The 26,611-nt window shown below is 34.5% G+C and overlaps 1 protein-coding gene across 1 annotated transcript; it reads right to left on the reverse strand.

Moving 5' to 3' along the window:
* On the reverse strand, positions 1-26,553 carry DCAF13 (DDB1 and CUL4 associated factor 13). Its single transcript, XM_045561898.1, has 11 exons — positions 26,394-26,553; positions 22,298-22,497; positions 21,638-21,745; positions 16,880-16,969; positions 15,865-16,020; positions 12,724-12,801; positions 10,403-10,485; positions 7,157-7,321; positions 3,034-3,169; positions 1,689-1,852; positions 1-417 (listed from the first exon to the last, which is right to left on the reverse strand). The coding sequence occupies exons 1-11, from the start codon at positions 26,461-26,463 to the stop codon at positions 330-332; spliced, it is 1,338 nt and encodes a 445-aa protein (XP_045417854.1). The 5' UTR covers positions 26,464-26,553; the 3' UTR covers positions 1-329.
* Positions 26,554-26,611: the final 58 nt, after the last annotated feature.

Here is a 26,611-nt window from a genome sequence, read left to right on the forward strand (position 1 = left end):
TCTTATAATATGTATTTAATAAATTCAAATGTACAGTGTCTGTAATAACAGGTCAGAGAGAAAGCATATCTATAATTTCTAATAGGAAACTATAAGTTAGTTGCAAATATTGTATTCTTCAATGAAAGAAGAAAATAGATTAATGATAAAACAACCAGGCTGCCTTTATGGATAATTTTTCAGGGTAGGTAAAATGAGCAACAATAAAGCTCTACACATATAATTGAAATGTTTGCAATTAAACTAGACCCAGTACTTTTATTTGTAGAGAGTTCTCAAATCAAAAGTAGCAAATAATTATATATCAGGATTGTTAGGAGTATCAAATATTATTTCACAACTGCCACTACGTGTTTCTTCTTCTCTGACACGATTGGTACAGATCCAGGTTTGCTGTGTTTAAGACGATTTATTTCCCTAGAAATAAATAAAACATACAAAATATAAGCAAGTTTATGAGAAATCACCTTAACCAAAGAAAACTTTCTCAGAAAAATTAAATCATTTTCTTTCGCTGGAAAAACACCTATTGAAAAAAATATTTTCACAGTGAGACTAGGTATTAATAAAAGGTGGCTGGCTACTAACCAGCAATCAACCTTAGTTACTTATTTAATTACTTCTTACGCTATTACCTATCAGTGTCTTTTACTAACTTTAAAAATCTATCACAGTTATTAAAACATTTAAATGGGATTCTACCCCAACATCTACCCAAAGACAGCAAAATAATAGCCATTTGTAATGTCTAATTGGAAATTTAAGAAAGAGACCTCTGACTTATAGCATTTCATGCCTGAATTCAAGTGTTCCAGAAAGAAGCATATTTCACAGGGGAAATGGTGGTGTGCGGAGCTCTGCTCTAGATCCAAAATGTTAGATCTCAAATGTTATGATAAAGCATATTAGAAAAATTTTTACTTAAGAATGAGCATTACTGATGAGTTCTTTGCATTCTTTGTGGTTTTTTTTTTTTTTTTGAGACAGAGTCTCACTCTGTTGCCAGGGCTAGAGTGCCGTGGCGTCAGCCTAGCTCACAGCAACCTCAAACTCCTGGGCTCAACCAATCCTCCTGCCTCAGCCTCCCAAGTAGCTGGGAGTACAGGCATGCGCCACCATGCCCGGCTAATTTTTTTCTATATATTTTTAGTTGTTCAGCTAATTTCTTTGTATTTTTAGTAGAGACGGGGTCTCACTCTTGCTCAGGCTGGTCTCAAACTCCTGACCTCAAGCGATCTTCCCGCCTCGGCCTCCCAGAGTGCTAGGATTACAGGCGTGAGCCATTGCACCCAGCCAAGTTCTTTGCATTCTTTAACTTGGAAAATGCGTAGTATCTCTTACTTCCAGCTACATCAAAAATCATTTTTTAAACATTATCTATTTACAATAGTTTTAAAATATGAGCATTTAAGTGTTTTATTTTGATAATTCATTGTCATTTTTTGTCCTTTAAGTATATTCTCAAAAATAGGTAATGGAAATTCTCATTCTCAGATGATCATTGCTTCCCCTCTACTGGGAAAAAGGGGAACAAAAGCCCTCTGGAGAAGTCTTCAAACCCATCTCTAATGTACAACAGCAACACATAAACTACTCCCCTGAATGGCAGTTTTTTGTTTGTTTTTGGTGAGATGAGAGGGGAAGTCAAGAAAGGGTACTGATATAGAGTCAAATGTCTCAAAACATACTTTCGTCGACGAGCTTCTTTCATGATGCGCTGTTCCTGAATCTGGCTATAGATAGATTTTGGTAGATGTCGATGACGAGCTATTCGTTTTATATGAGGATGATGTCGAAATTTCTCCTTCAACTTCTGGTTATAATCCTTGGCTGCTTTTTCTCGTGATGTAAGCTGAAAATATGCATTTTGGTATCTTAATGAATAGCATATTGCTCTGTTTCAGTATAACAAAGCTGGAAAGCACTCTTTCCCCCCAAAACTAAACTTTCATGACATACAACCAAAAGTGCCAATGTAATTCTGCCCTGTACAAGATCATTATATATTAGTACCATCAGCTCTGGAAGCATCAAATTTCCTTTTAGGCAGCACACCCACCACGTAGATAGATGCCACTACGTAGAAAACAGCAGTGCTGAAGGAGTGGGGCTATGTAGACCACTGAGTTGGACTTTCCCTAGGCATAAGTAACATATAAAAAGCACCTAAAACAATTACATAAATTTTGGGGGGATAAAATTATAACCAATGAAACAAAATTTGAAAACATATTCGATTCCATAAGAACTAGCCTTAGTCTAACAAATGTTAAGGATGATATGACTTAGAAGAACATTTAATAATGAACCTAGGCATATGCAATACTTCCCCATCATTAAACTTAAAATAGAACTGTCTTTAATTACTGCTTATACCTTGATTTTCCTATCAGCGTTAAGTGGAAAGTAATGCACACTTAACTCTTTCCTTCTTAAACTTGATATTTGTTTCTGACATAAACACTGACATGTTTTTTTATAGAAAATATGGGACATTTAGAAAAGCATCAAGAATAAAACAAAAATCAACCCTAATCCTACATCCCAGAAGTGGCTAGACAATAATATTTGCTGTATTTTCAGTGAATCTGTTTTACTCTGAAGCTTCCTATATTTATTTTTTTATTTAAGTCTTTTACTGTGTCTTTGATAATAAAGGACCTCACAGGGACTTGCAGCCTTTGATCTACCAGATGGCTATGTCTCTAACAGAAGAGATAAGCATTCTAAGTTCTAAGCTTCTTGTCCCTGCATCTTCTGTCCCTACCGCAAGGGAAACACAAAGAACCATGAAAGCTCAAATATTATCAAACATCTGAATTAACAAAGGCACTCTGAAGATACTCTCAACATGAAACAATAATTATCAATACAGTTTTGTCTGTTTTGCTGCTAATTTATTTCTTTTTATCACATCTATATCCATTTGATCAAAATACCTAAAAGTACTTCAAATAAATTTTTATGATATAATGATATCCAATAAAATTAGAAACTAGCTTTATAACAATGAAAGAAAATGGGTTCTCTTACCACACCCAATTTTTCAGAAGCATTAGCCTTCCACAGACGAATGTTCATTTCATCAGATCCACACATAATGTACTTGCTGTCAGAAGTCCATTTTACGCAGATAACATGTTGCATTCGCTTTGTGTGATAGACTTCCCTACAGAAGAAGAATTAGGTTAAACCCTTTGGATTTTGGTACAGATTTTCTTTAACTACTGTCTATTAATTATCAGGATATCATTTTTTTTAGTCCTAAGGCACTGTAAGAGGGAACTCCAAAGTCATTTCAATGTATTTTTACTGAACCCAACTAACAAGGTTCTATGCTAAGTGCTGGAGAATTTAAAAAAAAACTCCTGCCCTCAGAGAACTTATTATCCAGGAAGAAAAATAAATATAAACAAACTAAGCAAAACCAGATGTACAGAAAAGTTCACAAAATAACTGAAAGCATAAAATGCAAATAAAATACAATGTTAAAACTGGAGTAATTTTGTAACAGTAAGAAATGGCTTACTCTTAAGAAGCCCCTTTTTTCACCCCCAAATCAATTCAGGTCAACACATTTTTTTCTACTTTATTTTACTGGAAAATAAAATAAACACAATAACCTTCAAAGATCACATCCTGATAAGTTGTTCCTACTGTCTGATTTTTGTTTTGGTCAAATTGTTTAAAAAGCTTAATTAATTGAAGTGAGAGTTGATGACTTACATGTGTGAAAAGAAAGAGAAGGCTACAGAAGTGTCTGATAAGTTGAAGTAAGAATCACTTAATAAATGGAGATGTCAAACATCATACCTATTTGGAAAGGGTGTGAAATATGCTAAGTGAATTCACAGAAGATACTATATTGGGAAGTGTTAAGAAAGGCACTAAAAAGCAAGTAAAAGACAAAGTTAGAAAAACTAAGATAATGAAACTTCTGGAGAAATAAATTTTCCACATCTGGATTAAATTATTCAAAATGCCTAATCTGCTGTGGGATTAACTGAAACAGAAAAAAGGAAAAAACAAAAACAAAAATGCAGACTACAAGAGAGAAAGAAAATAGGCTCAAGAAACTACGCACAGTAAAAGAAAACCCATACAGGATGACTAAATTGTATAAAAATCATATCTATAAAAATATCTCTAAAGTATACTCACAAAACTAGTCTTTTACATTGTTTCTGACAGATATGCTTTAAGCACTTAGATAAACCATAAGAAATTTATTTTTAAAAGAGGATGATTAGAAAAAACATCCTATTAAAATGAAAACTAGATGAGACAGATTGCTGCTGCTTCTCCCCTTCAATGCTTCCTTTTAAAGACTCATTTCTTATAATCTCTACATACTTGAGAGGCCCTTTCCCCAAAACAATCTAATGAGTTTAAATGTAAGGATTTCAATCAGGCTTCCATAACCATGAAAAATAACCTGTTCATAGAATCCTCCTTAATGGTAAACTATGCAAAGTTCTTAACTTCTAGCTATGTTTATGTTCACACGCATGCTAGATTTACAAAGCTCACTAACAGTCATACTATTAGGAGATAAATACATTTTAAAAACTTAAATTCTTTATATACATAGTCAAACTAATTTTCCCACATGAATATTATTGATATATTTGTTTGCTTAATAAATATTGAATGAAACCCCAATAGAAGCCTACTTTTAAATATTGAATTAACTGTAGTTTCAAAAGGAAAATATTTTAAAAATACCAATTCTTTAAAGCACTGTCCAAACATGAGTTATTTGATGACTGTAATAATAAGAAACTAGAAAAAACCATGGAAACAAACCAGAACTAGTTCTCAAGCAGATGAAGGCAAAGGTCAGAGGGAATACCATTTATATCTAAATATAACAGGAAGTAACACATATTAAGATTGTGATGCAAAACCTCTAGAAGACATCAGGGGACAATCCCCTGAAAATGAAATGTAAGAACTCCTTTATACAATTTTGAAATAACTTGAGCTCTCTAGCTCCTGCATCTAGTTGTCCATGCTGGCTTTGGGATAATTCAGCCTGAACTCAGCTGCTGGGCCCTTGGGATCACAGGTACCTACACATTCCCATTTCTTTTCTTTTTTTCTTTGTTCTCTTCCCATTCTTTGTGTCTGCTTATGCACCATGTTAGAAAAGTACTGTCCTACTACCTTCGGAAGTTCTGGTGTCAGGAAATAATGGAGGGCCATATTCTCTTGATTCTCCATATTTTCCAGAGATGTGAGAAAAATGGAAACTATCAGCCTTTCCTTCAGTTTCACTGAATAATCCCAATAATCCCATAAATATTCATGACAATTTGTAGAAGAATATCAAGGCAGTTGGAAAGAAAGCAACAGCCACATAGGAACAAACACTAGTTCTACAATAGCAATGATGGAATAAAGATCAAAGTCATCACTCCTGTCAGTGTGTTTCTGATGCAAGCACCTTTGTATTCACACAGTGATGATGACAATTATCCGCTGGCAATCAATGAAGATACAATGTTTAGGAATCAATAGAGCTTCCTTAAATTAGAGTGGAGAAAGATGCAATATTACAACTAAAAATACTGAAGAGATATGCAGATTGGCTGTGACCATAATTCTTTAATTAGCATAATTGTTATGAGAAAAATTACTTCAACTTTATTGGATCTGCATTATGCATGCTTCTAGGAACACATCTAAGGCATTACTAAGGAACAATGAGAAAGTGCTCTGTAAACCATAACACACTAAACATAACCATAACACTAAACATAACCATAACACACTAAAACATAACACACACAGGAGTTAGGTTTTAAAGGCAGCCTATAAAGCAAAAAATTACCCTTGCAAACCCCTTAAAATGCTATGGTTTCTGTAAACCACCTCAATAAAAAATGTAAGACATAATATAATAAAATACAGATGTACAGATATATACTATATTTAGTAACATAGTATTAGAGGTCCAAGCTGTATGAAAAAACATAAATCTTAAACACTAGAATCACATTCATTGTGCTTATAGAATGAGAAAAACACAAATGAGACTGTGGGACAGGTAAGAATTCAAATCTATGTCCCAATCAACTAGGGCATATACCTACTAAAGTGGAATGGAGGGAGAATGGTCATTATAATTGAAACTTCTTTTCTTTTTGCCTTGGTACAGAGTTGGACTTGAATAAGTAAAAAATAACAAATGTAAGGTATTATCATTATTTCCTTAAACTGTAAGAGGGCAAAAAGCTTAACAAAGTTTTTCATTATCAAATTTAAAAAATTTTAAAGTTCATTATAAAACATTAAAAAATAATTCTAAAATTAAAAGGCCTTGCTGTTAGGCAAACACGGAGATTTCACACCAACAAATTATATAAATACCCTGTTCAATGAAAGAAACCTCTTGGCCAGGCGTGGTGGCTCACGCCTGTAATCCTAGCACTCTGGGAGGCCAAGGCGGGTGGATTGCTCGAGGTCAGGAGTTTGAGACCAGCCTCAGCAACAGCGAGACCCCATCTCTACTAAAAATAGAAAGAAATTATCTGGACAACTAAAATATATATATAGAAAAAATTAGCCGGGCATGGTGGCGCATGCCTGTAGTCCCAGCTACTGGGGAGGCTGAGGCAGGAGGATCGCCTTAGCCCAGGAGTTTGAGGTTGCTGTGAGCTAGGCTGACACCAGGGCACTCACTGTAGCCCAGGCAACACAGTGAGACTCCGTCTCAAAAAAAAAAAAAAGAAAGAAACCTCTTGGTAGGCTAATGCTTTGCCCATACATGATACAGTGAAAGTCAGAATTCCAAGTAATAATACCTGGATGTGAGTCCCATCATACACATATAACCAGCCACCCTCCCAGAAAAGATAAATAATGATCAGGACAAAGAAAAATCAAACAAAAATATAGTCATGCACCACATAAAGATATTTTGGTCAATAATGACCAAATATACAATAGTAGTCCCATAAGATTACAACACTGTTTTTTACTGTACCTTTTCTATGTTTAGATACACAAATACCAAGTGTTACAATTGCACAACAATATGCTATACAGGTTTGTAGTCTAGAACAAACAATGAAACTGCCTAACAACCCAGTTTGCAGAATATACCCCCATCGTTAAGTGACGCATGACTGTAAATGGCTTACTGGTCACATACCTGCTTCGACTCTTGTCCACAGGAAAGATTCGAATAGATTTATCAAAACTAGCAGACACAAACTCTTTCCCAGTGGGAGAGTAATCCACATCAAGCACTGCAGATACATGATCCATATGAACCATTACAGGAGTGTCCAGTGCACGCATATCAAAAGTATATAAGCTGTAAAAGAATTTTCAAATATTTGATATAAATTTCTAGAAAAAGGCCATATGCAGTACTAAAAGATATTAGTGAAAATAAGATCCACTAGCTAAGTAATGCTAAATAAACATCTAAATAAACATCAACTCTATACATACGCAGGTGAGGAAAAGGGAAAAAATCAAGTTTTTATTATGCCTTAAGATTATACTTACACATACACTTTCCTCCTTATAAATGTAAATCTCATTATAGAAAATGTAGAAATTTCAAAAAAGTACAAGGAGTACAAAAATTACCTTTAATTCAACTACCAGAGAAAGTCAGTTAGTACAGTGCAATTAAAAAAAAATCTTTTCACCTTGCTATTTAAATCTATGCTTTTAATAAAGTTGAAATAATACTACATAAACTTTTATGTTCTGATATTTCATATAGCATATCATGAGCACTTACCCATATCATTAAATAATCTTTGAAAAGATTTTAATGGCTATGCATTTAAAAATGAGTTAAAAAAATTTATTTTCCAATAAATTATTTTCCATTTACTTTATATTTAATAGTTTTCAACATTTTATTATTATAAATAATGCTTAAATAAAATCTGGATATTTGAATTTTTGACATTCACTCTTGAATTGAATGGGACAGATTCAATTAAATCCGGACAGATTCCTACAAGTAGGATCGTTAGGTTCAAAAGCATAAACATTTTTGGTTGGGTGGTTCATCCCAGCACTTTGGGAGGCTGAGGCCATGGGTTCAAGACCAGCCTGGGAAACATAGCGAGATCCTGTCTCTAGAAAACATTAGCCAGGAGTGGTGGTGTGCACCTGCAGTCTCAGCTACTGGGGAGGCTGGGGAGTGAGGATTGCTTAAGCCCAGGAATTCAAGGTTACAGTGAGCTATGATTATGCCATTACACTTCAGCCTGTGTGACAGAGTGAGACACTCTTAAAAACAAAAAACTCCAAAGGCACGAGCATTTTTTAAGGCTTGATTTAAGCTGCCAAATCATTTCCAACAAAGTTGCACTAATTTATATTCCTGTCAGTGATATAGAATTGTGAACACAGCTTTTCAAGGGGTGTACCAAAATTAGAAAACTATACTTTATGCACAATTGGTAAAAACTATTTTTATGAGTTTCAAGATTTAAAAATTCTTAATCTAACAGCTAAAAAAACAGTACTCCAAATGAGCCAACATGAACAATGGACAGAGTAATATCACATTATTACAACCAAATTCCTAATATCAAAATACTTCAAGATGCTAAGATTAGTGAGTGGAAGTTTGAGGAGAAAGAGGGTATCTACACAGTTTCAAAGTATCTCTCTGAAGATACGCAATAATTACAAAAGGAAAAAAACAGTATCTCTGTAGAGGACAAACCTGGCAGACACCATCCTAAATAAATGATCAAGGTTAACATTATCAGTACTAAGATATATTGATAACTGCTTTATAATCCCTGTCTAGAGCAGTGGTTCTCAATCAGGTTTGTTTTATTTTAGCAAATTAGTTTTTAGTAAATTGCCTTATTTTTACATAGGGAAAAGGATAAGAATTTATTCAAATTCCAAGCAAATTGATTAATTTGGATGGAAAATTATAAATAAAAAAAGTTCCAAGTTATTGGATTCTTTAGTCATCATCTATTCTAACCCTCTTATCTTACAGACAATGAACCTTGAGTACAGAGTTAGCTTAAATGACTTGCCCAACTTTTTACAATAATTACCTGTTGGCCTAAGACTTGAACTTGGGTTTCTAATTCAGAATGATTATTTAAAGGTCAATAAAAGAAAGAAAATATTTACAATTATAGAGAAGGGATACCAAAGCAAGATCATTTTCAAGTTAGAGCAATATGGTACTCTAAAAGTCACTTCTTACAAGGGATATGCTCAGGTGCCATGTGTAATTATTCCCAAGGCAAGAAATGGGAAATTCCAGGGACACTCTGAAAAAAGTTATCTTGCTAAAATAGCTGATTAGAAGGTACTTTAGAAGCCTTAGTAAGATTGATCACAATAATGTTATATTCCTCTTTTCTTTTATTGCCTTTAGCTGGAACAACGTCATTTAATTTCAAAACATCAATCAATAAAGGCAAAAAAGGCTTCAATTAATGTGGTGTAGTATTGCTAGTTAATGAGAGTCCAACTGAGCTTCTTTTTAGTATAGAAAGTCATAAGAGATAGTTGGTACCACTAAAACATCATGTAATCCCACTATGAGCTAATACTACTACTACTTATGCTTTCAGATCTATATAGTGGAAAACAGAACTTATATATAGAAGATTTAAAGTTCAACCCATCAACAAACTTCCGCCTTCTCAAAAACACATGTATTAAGACTCTACCATATGCATAGCACTATAATAAATGCTTTGGATAAAAAAAGATGAATAAGACACTCTTTCCTCACTGGGAAACCTGCTGCTTCAGTATCTTAAAAAGGAGATAACATACATGTCCTACCCACCTTATAAGGATACTGAAAAGATAACTATAATTTTCCTAATACTGAAGCAATAGTGATAGCTGATAACATGACTACATGAGTATCAGCTACCTGAAAAACCACAAATATGGTATTCAGATATTTTCATTTCCATTAAAACACGTATGGTTCAGCCATTATTTATAAGATTTACATCAGAGATCAGCCAACTTCTTCTGTAAAGGGCCAAACAGTAAATGTTTTTGGCCAAGTGGGCTATAAGGTTTTTGCTGCAACTATTCAACTTAGGCATTATAGCACAAAAGCAGCCATATCCAATATATTAATAAATGGGTGTGGCTATATTCCAATAAAACTTTATAAAGACAGACAACAGACAAGATTTGACCCACTGGTTGTCATTTACTGTCTCTGGTCTACATCATTCTGAAAACTGTGAAAGTAAGTACTTTTCTAAGACGTTCTTCTCCAATTTTGAAAACTTTTTTAAGCTAAACAAATGACAATTTTCTTACTTCCATATAATAAGGTATACTGACCTAGTGATATATATGTTTTATTAGTAAGACTTATACAATTAAGCCATTCCTGATAGAAATAAGTTTCTAAAAGAGGGAAACTTACTTGTAATCTTCATTTGCTGCAGTAAAAATGAAAGCTTCCATGGGGTTCCAACAGATTGTATTTGTTCTCATATCTAAGATAACCTGAGAAAGGAAGCATATACCATGAAATTACCATAAAATGAATTACCTTTAAAATGGGTAAATTTCCCACTTTATTTCCTTTCCTTTCCTTTTCATTGATTTAAGCAAATATTATTTAGTAACCACCTATCATGTGCACAGTGCTTAGCTCAGTGCAATGGGAAGAGAAATCCATCAGTTAAGTGTTTCCTGAATATACAAGCAGAGTGGTGAATATAACAAACAGAAAAATGCTTAGTTTCTGGTCCCTTGACCACAAATAACTTATAGTTTGGTCAGAAAAATAAGACATACATAAGAAAATTGGAAATACAAACAATAAAGTTATAAATGACTAGCAAAATTAAAATTAACGGTGAACTTAAGGTTAAAGTAGAGAAGAAATGTTTCAAAAGACAAGCGTGATTTGAACTGATCTGTAAAGGATTAGTGATTTTGTGTTTCTCAAAGAGAACACTATTGGTATTTGGAGTAGGGTAACCTTTTGTTGTGTGTAACTGTCCACTGTAGGATGTTTAGCCTCTCAGGCACCTCCATGCTAAATGTCCCTCTTACATTCCCAAAACTGTACCGGTGGGGGAGTACAACCCCTGACTGAGAACTACTACATTTAGGAAAGAAAAAATAGAAAAAACATTGATAGTCTAGTAGACAGAACAAAGAAACAACAGGAAGCAACAGTGTCTAATAATCTCTGCATCTATCAAAGTGACCTGCATGTAACCCCAATTAACAAAGTGACCCCAATTAACACACTGACTGCCACACTAGAAAAAGATTTTTTTCCCCTAGGGTCATGGTGTTTTAATAAAACAAAATGATTCTTTCTAATGTGCTATTTTTTATTGTTTTCCGTGTGGGAGTTATATGTAATGCAATCCACGTTTTTAGAATTAAATTGTCACATTAATTGTAACAAAAAGAACACCAACCAAGTAAGATTTTCAAGAACCACTGCACGGTTTTGCTTCACAAGGCCCCAGGCTCAAAACTAGCCTGAGTTAAATACAACTCACAAGGCAGACAATGTATTAAATGTTATTTTACTGACTGAAACAAATAAATAAATAGATTACAAACTGGAACCATATTTTGGAGGGCCTTGAAAGCTAAGCTATAGTTTTCTTCAACCTAAAAGTAATGGAGCACCATTAAAAGCGAGAAAGGAGGGTTGGGTAGGTGGTAAGGGGCAGATTACCATTTATTAAAATAGTACTTCATGTTAGCATTCTGCTAAATGCTTAAAGTATCATGTTTTATTCTCACCAATATGCTGCAAAGTAGTTATTACCATCACCATTTTACAGGAGAAAAACAGATTAAGTTACTTACTTCAAGTCTAAGACCAAAGTTCACATATGACCTTCCCACTGTATCACATGAATGAGTACAATGATTAAAGCTGTACTTTGGAAAGATTATCATATTTATCTATTTCAAACTTCAACAAATGTACTTTTACTTCTAATATTTCTGAGTTTATTACATGTTACAAAAAATGACTTAGGAATAACAAAAGCAAGTATTAAAAGCATTTCTTTTATATGTGGATTATGACAATGGACTGGTGGCACCTGAATAATGTCTGGCCCCTCCTGTGCCCTTGAAATCAACTTTATACTCTTTTACTTAAAATATAATAGCACTCCTCTCTTTACCCACAGACAGTATTTCTCTCCCTCTTGAAAGTCAGCTTGATTTAGCTTTGACATCTAAGTCCTAGAATGACAATGACCACTTTAGAACTGTCGAGAAATTTGTTACCTTGAACAGGACAGTGTTTCTCTAAACAAAACGTCAAACTAGTACCCATCAGCATGTAACAAAACAAATAAAGTTGGTCATGTGAATGAGTTCTAAAATTTTCTGAATAAAATACTGTGCGTGCCATATGATAATCATAGGGTCTGAAGTATTATTACATTGTTAAGTGGTAGGATGCAATACTTTTAATTTAAGAACTTTCAATTCATTAAGTACTAATTAGATGTCTAAAATTTACTAGTATCATGAAGACACAAAGATGACTAGGATACAATACCGAGTGAAAATTTAGGGTCTCTAAAAAGCAAGAGGGAGCTAAGAGAATGCCACTATCATCACTTTGGGCTTAAACAATACCTCTATGAAAAAAAAAATCTTCAATTCTGAAAAAATTTATTCCATATTTTCAGTTACTCAATTTACAGAGGAATGTATTACCAATTGTATAAAGCAAATTATAAAACTGAAACTCACCTTTTTCAGAGGAGTAGATTGCCTCATATCATATAGTACTATATTCCTGTCAGAAGCACAGCTTCCCAAAAGAAATGTCTAAAATTAAGTATAAGAATCATCAGTTAAAAGCCAGGCTTGGCAGCAAACCATGTCCATTCAGTGAACAAATGATTTAACTAACCTTAATATTTATGTTAAAAAACAAAGTTGTACCATTACAGTTCATTTTAAGAGGGTACAATAATCTATAATCTCAGCAACCCAAGTCAAATCTGTCCACTGTTAAATCTCCATGCACATATTTTAGATGCCAGTGATGATAGTGTATAGATTACACTGTCTTCTAATTTATAATAAAACATACTTTATCCATTCTTCAACTTAGACTTGTTTCCTGGTTTTTACTATTATAAGTAATACTTCAATCAACATTTTCATACACTTAGCTCTTCTTTTGAATTCATTTCCTTAGGATAAAATTTCACGGGTGATATTACTAAATTAAAAGGTATGAACAATTTTACAGCTTTCGATATTTAGGGCAAACTATTTTCCAAAGAGTTGTACCAATATACACTGTAATGTGTCAATTTTAATGCAATTGGGCAATATTAGGTAATGTCATTTAAAAGTATCTGTGTGACAGTAGTCTCTAATTACACAAATTTACTGCTTTATTTATTTATTTATTTTTAAACAAACATACCAATTTTATTTATTTTTTTTAAATTAAATTTAATTAATTAATTTGTTTTTGAGACTGAGTCTCTCTCTGATACCCTGGGTAGAGTGCAGTGACATCATCTTAGCTCACTGCAGCCTCAAACTCCTGGACTCAAATGACTCTCCTGCCTCAGCCTCCCAAATAGCTGGGACTACAGGTGTGCACCATGACACCCAGCTAATTTTTCTATTTTCAGTAGAGATGGGGTCACACTCTTGCTCAGGCTGGTCTTGAATACCTGAGCTCAAGCAATCGTCCTGCCTTGGCCTCCCAGAGTGCTAGGATTACAGGAATGAGCCACTGCACCCGGCCAATTTATTGCTTTACTAATAGTTAAACATTTGCTTATGTTTGTTAACTCTTTATAAATCAGGTCTGTCCTTTGTCCAGCTGTTTTAAGGTGCTTCAAATATTTATCTGTAAGTCAGTTATACATGTGTGAGGTACTTACATAACCCTTGGCATTAAGTGAAAAGAAGCCCTCTACCATCCAGTGGATCTCTGAATCCCATTCTTTGTAGCACCATTCCTCCTAACTCCTGGTTCGTGACACTCACAACTCTTGGCTCCTACCTACTATTATTTTCTATTGTAAGTATAGGGGGAACAAGAAGACTTATTTACTAAATAGCTGCATGGCCAGCTAACTTCTACTACTGGTTCTAAGCAGTTCAAATAAAACATCATAAAACTAATGTTACCATCATGATCTCTTCTCAGGCCTTTCTGAAAGCCTACTGTCTTAATTGCTGCCTCTGAGACTTCCCTAGTGATGCCTCTCAACCTTTCTTGGCTTCTCATTCTGTCACCCGAGGGTCAGACCAGGTTCCATTTCTAAAAACAAACACTTTGATCTGAGCAAAGCAAAAAATTCTACCTAGACCAAATGCCAACTTTCACGCTGTAAAATATGGCAATGGTCAGCATAAACTTTTGGCTTTACCAGAATTCTAGACTTCAATATTTTAACATAAAATTAATTATTAATGATTAGAGGAGACAAATACACTCTATTTCTTTACAGCAACATGCTCTTTCCATTAAGTTTAATATAGGATAAGAGACATGGACACCATTTGCTTTTACCACTAAGTCAGTTCATAAGGGTAATAATAATAATAATGATAATAATAAAACCACATCCAAACAAATACAGCTGTTATGCAGGCAAGTCTAACAAACGTGGTCACTAGGTCATCACTAGTACTTAATTATGATTTTAGAACTGGCCATCAGCTTTTCTGAGACAAGTGTTCACCAAAGTAGAGAAGCAAAAGATTTTGTTGGTTCCTTAAAAATGTAGGAATCAGTATCTGCCTGGGTTCTTTTTTTATATATATAGTAATAATATCACCATCTTGAATTTGGGTAGCACTTTTTAAAAATGCTCACATATATTTTACACTCACTACAAACCTATGCAGTACACAAAGAGATATAATTATTCTCATTTTAAAAGTAAGCAAATATAGAGAAGAACTGTGGCTATCTGACTTCTAGGCAATATCTCAAGGCCAAGCTCACATCACAATGCAGCACTTCATCTTCCAATACATTATACAAACATTTTTATACCCTGCTACTTTGACTTCATCTTTCTTCCTTTTATCAGGTTGGATCTCTGAAAGTATAGTATAAAACTTGCATATTCTGATTTTCTCTTATACCATCTAAAATGACAGCCTTCTAAAATCTGCTTATACATGCAGTGATTTCCTTTTCTTTCTGCAGGGAAGGGCATCTCTACTGAGTCTTCTGGACAATGAGTTTATCTATTGTTACGAATTCAGAAAAAGCTCAGAGAAAGGTCTGGAGTCTAAGGGGTAGCTTAGCCTTCAGGGCAGCCTCCATTTCTAAGTTCAGACCTGACTAGACAACAATAGTGGCCAATCTCCAACTCTTCCCTTAGACCTGGAAGGAATTAGGAATCACAATTCAGACCCTGAGCAATGAAAAATATAACTATAACTACCATGCAGTAAAATAATCACATGTTATTACGAAGCATTGGCACCCTTATCAATTACAAATAGACAAAACAGTGCTCAATGCTCCTTCTTCTGGCTTCCAAGGGGGTTAAGAAAAATTAATGTCTTCCTAAATGTACAATAATATAATGTGTGGAACATGAGTGTTGAAAGCATGAGTAAAACTGAAGTGAAATAGTTCTGTATTTTGCTTGGATTCTACCTCCATGGGCACACGCAGACACCCCTCCTCTAATGATGCTTAACACTGGTAACTGGGACTAAACTGCTGGCAGACATGTTGAGATTCAACCAATGGTACGAGAACTTAGATAATATCTGGAAAATTGATGAAATCCCATTAAAATTCAGAAAATTCTTATATCACACATTCAAAAGTTTCCTAAACAGAGAGTATTAAACAATAAGGAAACAATAAGCAGAACATATTTTAAAAAGAAATATTACCTCAATTGGGTTAAATTTAACACTACTTATACTGTCAAATCCCCAGGTCATTGAACATATAGGACTGGTTCTTTGCTCATCCCAAATATCCACTTGCTGTCCACATGTGGCAAAAACAGCTTCTTTCCAGTGATGATCAATTCCGGTATACACTGTCTTTAAAAGAAAAGAGGTTGTTACAGATAGGTTTCTTCATTACTACCTCAAATCTGTAGAATAATATTCTAAATATATTTATCTATATTCTCCTTTTTTTTTTTTTTTTTGGAGAAAATCCTGGTCGTAAAGAAACTTCTTTGAAGCCCTTAAAGGGGAAAACAGTACCATAAAGAGACAAGACATTTTACAGGAATGAAATCAAATTTTGGGGGGTTTCCTTCTAAATATATATGTACCTAAATATATACTAACCATAATACTGAAATGACAAAGCAATTTTTTAAATGCATGTTTAAAGATTAAATCTAACTTTAGAATCTTGTCTGGTTAATATAGTTTTATAAAACATGGGTAGGTCAAATGTTCTGAATTATACTTAAGCTATAACTAAACCATATCATCTGATTTACAGAATAATTTGGTAGAAACATAAATAAGCTTTATATAAGAAGCATCAATTATTACATTTCTTCCTTTCCTAAAGGATTCTTTCAATTAAGAAATTCTGAGTTTTGTGTATGATGATATAAACTACACAGAACCTGAAACATTATTTTTTCTGAATTTCTACTTATAGATTTACCTCCATGGCCTTGGTATAAGAAATGTTTCATTGCATCCTCTAGCTAAAAACAGAAATCAAACGTACTAAAATGAACACCAAAAAAATTGTTAAAATTCTTTAGCTTTGAAAGACCTTAATTGCATTAAATATTGCTTAAATAGGTTAATAACTACAGTCTAAAGTCTTTCACTTTTTACTTACATCTTTTTTTTTTAATTATAACTGTGAAATAATTTTATGTAAAAGTGAAGAATTTTAATAGGCAAAGTATGAGTCAATGTATTTTTATACCTTTCCTAATATTGTATGCAATGGCTCTTCCTCTTCTCCATAGGCTGGTGCATCCATTTTCCACTGCTTCACTGTTTTGTCATCACCAACCTAGAAATATTTGTTTTATTATTATGATGATAATGAACAACAGTCATAAATTAAAACTTACCAACAAATATATCAAATTATAAGCATCTTGTTAAAAAAAAATCACATACTATATGCTTCTAACATTATATTAATATTTAATGATGCATTTATAGCTCACCGTGTTATAGTAAAGATTTGTGACAAATACATAAAGTACATAAAATTAAATATAAAATAGTATGAGTAGAGCAAAAGAAAAACAACAGGAGCAAAGTCAGGTCATGCACATTGTGATAAGGATGGCATTTCAAACTAGGGAGAAAAATGGATCCTAATAAAATAGTATTGAGCCAATCTGATGTTTTACATGATAATAAAATTTCAGATAGTTTTAAATGTAAAAAGTAAAATAAAAAACATGAAAATACTAGAGAGGAGTCATTTTTAAAATACTGGAATAGATAAAGCCCTTCTCTGCATGCCACAGAACTCCAGAAACAGTTATTCAGTCAGTGGTTTCAAACCATGAACTACAAGCCTCTGGAGAACCCTTATGACTTTTTGGGGATCCACAAGGTCAAAACTATTTTTACAGTGTTAGTGAATACATAAGTTTGTCTTCTCACTGTGCTGACAGGTACACAGATAGTGAAAAAGCAATGATGAGTAGAACTGTTGACACACTAGCTCAAACCAAAGGGAAGCAACGGAACTATGGTAATTTAGATATGAGTATTTGGCAGATGTATTCAAGGCATCATGTGAAATAAACTGTAAAACAGAATGTATGATATAATGTGGTTTGGGGTTGAAAACATAAAATAATCATACGTGTGATACTGCATAATTGCATATATACCAAACTGCTAGTTTTAACTTTATATTTCTATATTAGATAGAAATCTACATCCAGTTTTTAATAAGAACATTAACAAAGATACATATCTATCTATGGGAGAAGCATGAATTTAATTCTTTTCTTGCAGCAAATTCAAAAAGGAAAACACTTCCTGCAAAACACCTCACAGTATTCATGAGATTAGAATAGATAAGCCATTAGAAGTGAGATTTTAGTACTAAGATCAGATAGGAATTTCTTTTGTTGAGAATGCTAATCAATAGAATCCTTAACATCCTTATAATAGACAAAAAGGGCTACATCTTATCAACAACTCTGAAGCTGAGCTACTGGCACTATACCAAAACTCAATTCTAGAAACCCAATTCTACTGGAGCTAGTAAGATGTAATCTGGGTACCCAGGTCTTGGCTGATCTGGCTTGACCCAATGGGATCTTTTAGCATTTATAGAAAACAGGATAAACTGTGTCCTGAGCACACCCTCCCTCAAGACAGTTTCTTTCAGTCAAGCTTCTGATAAATAGTGTCTGCAAACTCAAGAATGAACTTCCTAATAAATGACTAAGCTGCTCTACACAGCCCATTGAGTAAAAGCCTCAGCTGACCATCAACCTTGAGAAAAGTTTAACATTTTGTAGAAATGAGTAACCAAACAAGAATATTCGCCTGGCTAGAATAACACCTCATCTCTGGGCTGGTTAAGCTGAAGAAGGACCTGTTGGTATTACAAATTGGGATTATTTTAGATACTGTAAAATTTAGGAAATAAAAGTTTATCTTTTACAATATTGTGTACTAAATTTTTTTAAAAGATTAAGTGCTAAAATTTATGCCAGCAAGTAGTTTTCATGTCCCTTATCTCTGACAAAGCGAACATTATAAAATATCTTTAAAAAGGGGGAGAAATGAGTTGTGAATATAAACCATCTTCAGTCTTTATTCATTTTAAAAATTTTTAATTATTTAATTTTTTAACTGACAAAAATTGTATATATTTATAGTGTACACTATGATGTTCTGATATATGTATACCTTGTGGAATGACTAAATCAAGCCAATTAACATATCCATTACCTCACATACTTACCATTTTTTGTGGTGAGAACATTTAATCTACTCTCTTGGCAAATTTTCAAGAATATAGTACATTGTTATTAATTATAATCATCATGTTGTACAACAGATTTCTTGAACTTACTCCTCCTATCTGAAATTTTGTTACCTTTTGACCAATATTTCCCCAATCCTCCTCCCCCAAAAACCCTGGTAACCACCATTCTACTCTGTTTCTATGGGTTCAACTTTTTTAGATTCCACATGTAAGTGAGATCACAAAGTATTTGTCTTTCTGTGTCTGGCTTAATTCACTTAGCATAATGTCCTCCAGGTTCATCCATGTTGTCTCAAAGGACAGGATTTGCTTCTTACCAAAGGCTGAACAGTACTTCATAGTGTATGTATACCACGTTTTCTTTATCCATTCATCTATTGCTGGACACTTAGGTTGACTCTGTATCTTGGCCATTGTGAATAATGCTAAAAAACCAGCCTTTATTTTAAGCATTTAAAAAAACATACAGTAAATCCTCTGGCTGGGATATTAAATTAAACAACATATCCAGAAGAATAACCAACTGGAAGAAGCTTTAGTTGATGTTTGCTCCAACTTGCCACCCAATTTCTTCTACAACATATGGTTAAAAAGGATCATGTAGCTTGTCTGCGCTCTTCTAGTGAAAAGTAACTAAATGCTCTGCAAAGTAGCCTATTCTGGTTTTTTGATAGCAATTTAAGTTCTTCCTTAAACCAAAACCAAACCTTTTAACATTAACACTTACTCCTAATGCTCCTTTATGGAGAAACAGATAAGCCTATTTCCTCTTTCACATGACAATCTTTCAAATATTTAAAGGTTTCTCAGAAATCGTATTTTCCCTTTCTTATTTTCTTGCAAACTGGCTTTTGCACCCAGGCAACGTGGGTTCAAACCTGGGTTTTACACCTAACTCAACCTGTTTTTTAAAAAGTCACCAGCAAATATAGAATAAGGAAAATCTATCTGGTTGATTTGTATATACACACAAACAATTGTATATGTAGGTCAAAACATTTGAAAAGATACACACCAAATTAACAGTGTTAGAAGTGAAAGAGCAGAATTACAGGATCTTAAACTTTCTAGTTTTTACATGTCCACATTCCTAAAATGTTTTTCTCAGTCTTCGTCTTTCACCCTTTGCAGTTCATACAATTGACTATCCCTTCTTCCTGGAACTCTGTGCTCTTCACAGGCTTTCTGAGCTACTCTCAGAGTTTTCCCACTTCCTAGAGGTAGGCATTCTCCAGGTTTCTTCCCTGACATCTTTGTATTTCTATATTTTTCCCTTTCACTTCCTCTCAATAACGCCATACTATGGCTTCAATCATTAATTCTACATTGATGATGCCAAGTTTAGCTCTGACTTCCCTCCTGAGCTCCAGACCTGCACCTGTAAAGGTCTGATAGATATCTTCACTTGCATGAGCCATTAGCAGTGCAGCTCATCACACTGTATCCTTCCCATTCCCACCCTCCTCTGAACTTGCTGATACTCTTGACTTCCTCATTTCTGTAACAAGAATCAACATCTTCCTAGGCACTTCTCAGTTGTCAAGCATGTCAAGCATCCAAAATGTTTCTGGATCAACCACTACTTTCTACTGTTTTCCCTCCCCAGTATAGCCTCTTATTATTGCCTACCCAGACTATCAAAACAGCCTCTGAAGTGATCACTCACTGCCGTAGAATTAATCGATTCAAAGCACAGCTCAGATTCTGTTGTTCCCCTGTTTAAAAACCTTCAAGGAACTTGAACTCGTATTTGTACACCAACATTCATAGCAGCAGTATTCACAATAGCCAAAAGGTAGAAAATCAAATGTCTATTGAATAAATGGATAAACAAACTGTGGTCTATATTGCCTTGGCAATGTGGCAAGACTCCATCTCTACAAAAACAATTATTAATACATACAATAGAATGTTATTCAGCCTTAACAAGGAAGGAAGTTCAAACATGTGCTACAACATGAATGAATCCTGAAGACATTATGCCAAGTGAAATAAGCCAGACATGAAAGGCTTATTTCAAAAAAAATTTTAGGCTGGGTGTGGTGGCTCATGCCTATAATCCTGGCACTTTGGGAGACCAATTTTAAAAGGCTTATTTCATACACAAAAAAATATAGAATTTTACTTACATGAGGTACCCAGAATAGTCAAATTCATAGAGGCAGAAAGTAGAATAGTGGTTACCAGAGATGAAGGGGAATGAGGAGGTATTGTTTAATGAATACAATTTCAGTTTGGGAAGATGAAAATGTTCTGGGGATGGATGGTGGTGACGACTGCACAATGATGTGAATGTGCTTAATGCCACCCAACTGTATACTTAAAAACAGTTATACGGTAAATTTTACGTTATGTATATTTTTATCCACCCCCCACAAAACTTCAACGATTCCTTACTATCTGACAAATGAAAATCCTCCAGAGTAAGCCAAACTACCTTTCTAGCTTGAATTTCCATTAATCCCACTTCTCAGTGTAGAATACTGGTTCAATAATGTTAAGTCATTATTTATAAAAAGTCAAAAAGTATGGGGAAGGCTGGATTACATAATGAAAACTAGGGCTTTTCAAGATTTAATAAGCTATTTTACATTGTGAAACTCTAAAAGGGCTTTGGAACAAATAAATGAACCTGAAAATAACTTATTCAATTATATCATTCTCACACATGTGAATAAAACTTAATGATTTAAAGTTTAATGGCATTATACTTACAGTAAAAAAAGAAGTCCCACAAAAGCGAGTACACATTCCTCGTACAAAACCTTCATGTGCTTGTATTGCACGGATACATTTTTGTTTAGTCAGGTTCCAAATTCTAACCTATGATAAAATATACCAGGAAATTTCAGTAAACTATAAATGTAAAATGTTCAGACACTGGGGTACTACATTTGAAGAAAAATAAATTTAACATTGAAAAGGCTATGAATCACTCTACCAGGCAGCTAAAATCAAAATCCTTTGGATGAAAACAAGGCAATGCATATGGGTAAGTATATTAACAAGCAGAAAATTCAATCACCAAATACTCTGTTGATTCTAGTTTAAAGAGTTTCAAAACTTTTTTCCTCGCCAGAGTGGAAATTGTGTTGAATTGTTAATAACATCCTCTGTGACAAAACTCACACTAATATTTTAATTATAAACATGATTTATTATTTTATTTACTGTCAAATTGACCCTGAAGCTACTGCATTAACTGCTTCTTAGGTTTAGGTAAGAAACTACTAAATTTACTATTTCAAACAGAATTTAGTCTTGAGAATCAAATTGAAATCAAAGCAACACCTACAGTAACTAAAAACTAAATGAAAAACATTTGTAATGTAATAATTTTTAGTTCAAAATATCAACATGTAGAGTGACACTTGCCTCTCCATCACATGCCCCAGAAAGGACAGTAGCCAGGCTCTTCGGATGCTTTGCTAAGCAATTGACTCCATCTCGGTGACCATCCAGGGAAGCAAGGAATGGTTTTGCAAATACCCGTTCCAGTTTGGTAGCATTTAAAGCTCTTACGTATTCTCGTGGGACCTCAAAAGGATGTAAAGTAGGATCATAGTTTCTTGGAACTGAAATAAGAATGATTCCTCTCAATGAAATAATTCACATTTAATATTTCCCATAGTGTTCCTCAGCTAATCACTCAACTTGTTATTCAATAAACATGTAGTTAGGGACATTGTTCTACACCTAGCACTATGTATTTGGTGGCAGTTTACACTATCATCAGATCAATCATCCTAAAACGGAGCTTTTTACATGTCATTCTCATGCTCACAACTTTCAAAGGCTCCCTTACAGTAGTAGTCTTCAACCTCTTTTCATTGTGTGCCCCATTAGTAACAGAGTTTTTAGGCAGGTCAATTCCCCTCAATATATGTCTATTTAGTAAGAGTATGTAATTAAAGATGCTTGTTTCTTTTTTTAATCTTGATTTAACACTGTGATATAGAGATATTCAAAGGTTCTAATTTCAGTTTAATTCAACTATTGGTTTTAATGGCTACTGGAAAAGATTCAGGCAGTACTCACTTTTTTTTTTTTTTCTTCTTGAGACAAAGTCTCACTTTGTTGCCCGGGCTAGAGTGAGTGCCGTGGCATCACCCTAGCTCACAGCAACCTCAAACTCCTGGGCTTAAGTGATCCTACTGCCTCAGCCTCTCGAGTAGCTGGGACTACAAGGCATGCGCCACCATGCCCGGCTAATTTTTTCTATATATATTTTTAGTTGTCCAGATAATTTATTTCTATGTTTTAGTAGACACGGGGTCTTGCTCAGTCTGGTCTCGAACTCCTGACCTCGAGCTATCCACCTGCCTCGGCCTCCCAGAGGGCTAGGATTACAGGCGTGAGCCACCGAGCCAGCAGTACTCACTTTTGCATGGTACTGTGTCAACAGGATCACATGCATACTGGAACCAATTCCTCATTTTGCACAGTTCTGTGGTAACAGATGTGACTTCAGTCACTGTGAACCTCTAAAAGAGTGAGATTGGTTCAGTTACTATGGTACTGTGCAAAGTGAGGACTGCTTATACTTCACAAAGACAAGCAGATTCAAAGAGGTAATGTGTATAGTTAGCTACATTTATTTAGTATATTTTAGTTTCAGTCCCATTCACCAGTTTTGCAAAGGTTATTTTTGAAAAACTTTTGAAGTATGTTTAGAAAAGTTCCATCTACTCTGATGTCAACAGCTGTTACAACAATTAAAATTGGTATTTTAATAATTTTAACAGTAAAAAACCCCGATGACATAAACCATTCTGTTTCTAAATCTTTTCATGTAGACAAATATAAGTTTTTATAAATGTCAGACACTTTTATCATTTTCAGTACAAAAATTTTAAAATGATAGAAACATTTGCAAGCATACATTTTCAGAATAATCTCTTCAGTAACCACTTCCTCACTCATTAAAATGGACTTTGAAGGAGCAGGTTATATGCTTTATTTTTTCTAAAAAAAGAAAAAATCATAACCAAAAAGTCCTAGTTAATATCCATAGCCACAGAAGTCTGGCAAATTTTAAAAATGCTTAATTCATTATTATGTTCCACAACTCTTCTAAGAACTTTGCCATGACATAACCAAGGAACTTCTGCATGAAAAAAGGCTTTCATGGTCCTCTCCATCACTTTACAAATTATTATAAAAATCCTATTATATAGAATAATATAAGTCCCCAATAAATGTAAACTATAATGTGCTGCAATATTCCAAAGGTAGAAGGAAGCACACCTCTGCCAATCCTTCATTCTTTTCTTGGGATACTTGAATTACCACATACAGCATGTGACCAACACATGGCTAAAATGAGCATGTCAGTGTCAATCCAAGTATTATATAAATAAAGACTAATTTGTTTTTTTAAGATAAACAATATAAATTGAAGTTCTAATTGTTTTTCCAACATTGCAATGGATCGCCCAGCACACCCATTTTAGAGACCTCTGACTTAAAGAATGAAATTCAAGCTCCCTTCTGGTCTTCCACAATCTAGTCCCAACCTACCTCTTCAGCTTCAAGTTCTTTTTGAAACTCAGCTCCAGCCAAACTGGTTTATTCACTTTCACTGAAAACTGCCTTGCACTTTTCCACTCTTGAGTCCCTGTACACATGCCATTTCTTCCACCAAGAATGTACTGCAACTTTCATCCTAAACTATTTAAATCCTATGTATCCCTTAAAAATACTCAGTTTAAAACTTATGTCTTCTATAAAGTTTTTCAGATCACCATGATCGTGCCCACCTCTAAATTCACACATCCAGTCAACAATAAACATTCAACAAATACTGATGAAGTACCTGCCATATACCACAAGCACTAAGAATATCACAGTTCATAAATTCATGACATATATTTATATAAGGTGTTTTCAAACATCTGTATGTTAACCAGCCTGCATCAGAATTACCCAGAGTTTTAAAACTACAGATTCCTGGGTGCCCATCCCAGCAATTGAACACTGCATAAAATTTACAAGGAAATAACACACAACATAAAAACAAATGAATAAAGGAACATAACACATGTATACAGAGCTCCAAAACGTCTATTTTTCCATTTTGCTATCTATTAACACATCAGAAAGTATAACGAAATGGGGAGATGTGGTAGAAAAAAGACCTTAGTAACAAGATCAGATGACTAATAACCTTCTAATATTGAGATTGTATAACCAGTCAGTCACCCACTCATTCATTCATTTATTCGGACATTTATAAAGCAACTATTATAATATTATGTGCCCGGTGCTGTCTAAACACAGTGCATACACAAACATGATTCTTCCTCTCTCTGCAAGCTAAGACTTCTGAAGGGAAAGACTATTAATCAAAATAATAATCATGATACAATGTGATAAACACTCTGATAGAAGTATAAAAATAGACGATAGAAGAGGGGTGCTTGGAGGAGTACATGCAAGGGATAAATATGGAAAGATTATTGTTCAGAGAAAGCTTTCCAGAGGAAGCGCTAAATTGGGTAAGGGTCCGTGCCAAAGGAAGCCCGAAAGAGGATGCTTGAAATACACTTAGGTTGGCCATGGTGAACGGTAAGCTACTTCTGGAAAAGTAGTGACAGGTGAAACTGGAGATGAAGATGAGACCAGAGGTTCAAGGATTAGCAATGATGTCAAGTCCAAGTGACAAATTTAATTCGCATTTTAGAAACATTACTGCCTTGTTACTTAACCTGTAAACATCTTGTGAGCAAAGACCCTATATTTGCCTTTTTAGTAGTGCTCATATATATGTTGATAATCGCTACTACTCAATAAAAATGGTGAAATATTGCTCCAGCTTCATCTTGTGTCGCTTACTCCTCATTCAAACTTTGATGGCACAGGCATTCTCTTATGCCTAGGTTTATTCCTGCCTTAAGGCCTTTGCACGGGTTATTCTCTTCACTTAGAAAGATCTGTTTACACATGGTTGGTCCCTTGTCATTTAGGTATCACGAACTGTAATAACTACATAATTCATACACAGACCCGTAAGGATAAATAAAGTTCATTGATATCATTTTAACCATTCTACATCGAACTTCTCCACAAGAGTTAATAAAAGAAAATTGATGGCTTTAAATTTCATCTTTGTCTCTTCTTACATCCAGAAGTACGTAATATTAAGTAGTAAAGTGGCCGGAAGTTACAGCAACAAGAAGGTTTAAAAGGTCTGTTTAGCTTTCAAACCCTTCAACCCACGAGTATGGTTCATTCAAGTTTCACTTTTCCACTGCAAGAACCTGAGGACAATCCAAGAGCAGCAGCTGGAACGGGTAAGGCGGAAGAGACGTTACCTGCTACCTTTGTGCAACGACCCTATCTGCACAAAGTTTGCCTTGGCGAAAGAACCAGACTGGAGCACTAGGCTCCCCACAGGTTTCCTCCGTGTAAGTCCAGGCTAGACCGAAGGACTCGCGGAAGGCGTCCCTTTCTCCCCACCAAGTTGTCTTACCTCTCTGTAAATCCAACTTGGTTTCGCGGACATAGTTGTCCGGATTCCGGCTCAGCATCTTCACCTTCATCTTGGCGGCTCTTCCTCCTTGACTCCACGATCTTTTCACTCCGGTTAGGTTCCCCGCCGCTGCCTTCCGCACAAGCGACTTCCTCCTCTCGCGAACTACTTCCTGTCACGTGACCCACGGGGAGGCAGGCGCCTGCTCAGTTACATCC

This window comes from Lemur catta, chromosome 9 (assembly GCF_020740605.2).
Source record: "Lemur catta isolate mLemCat1 chromosome 9, mLemCat1.pri, whole genome shotgun sequence".
Taxonomy (NCBI): domain Eukaryota; kingdom Metazoa; phylum Chordata; class Mammalia; order Primates; family Lemuridae; genus Lemur; species Lemur catta.

Bases quoted from the DNA above. Each gene is read 5' to 3' on its own strand.
- DCAF13 (XM_045561898.1), bottom strand. From the start codon at position 26,463: ATGAAGGTGAAGATGCTGAGCCGGAATCCGGACAACTATGTCCGCGAA. The intron at 16,021-16,879 runs GTATAAAAATAC...TTTCTTTTAAAG, and splicing joins TGCATACAATATTAGGAAAG to ACAGTGTATACCGGAATTGA. The intron at 12,802-15,864 runs GTAATATTTCTT...ACTTAATTTTAG, and splicing joins TTAAATTTAACCCAATTGAG to ACATTTCTTTTGGGAAGCTG.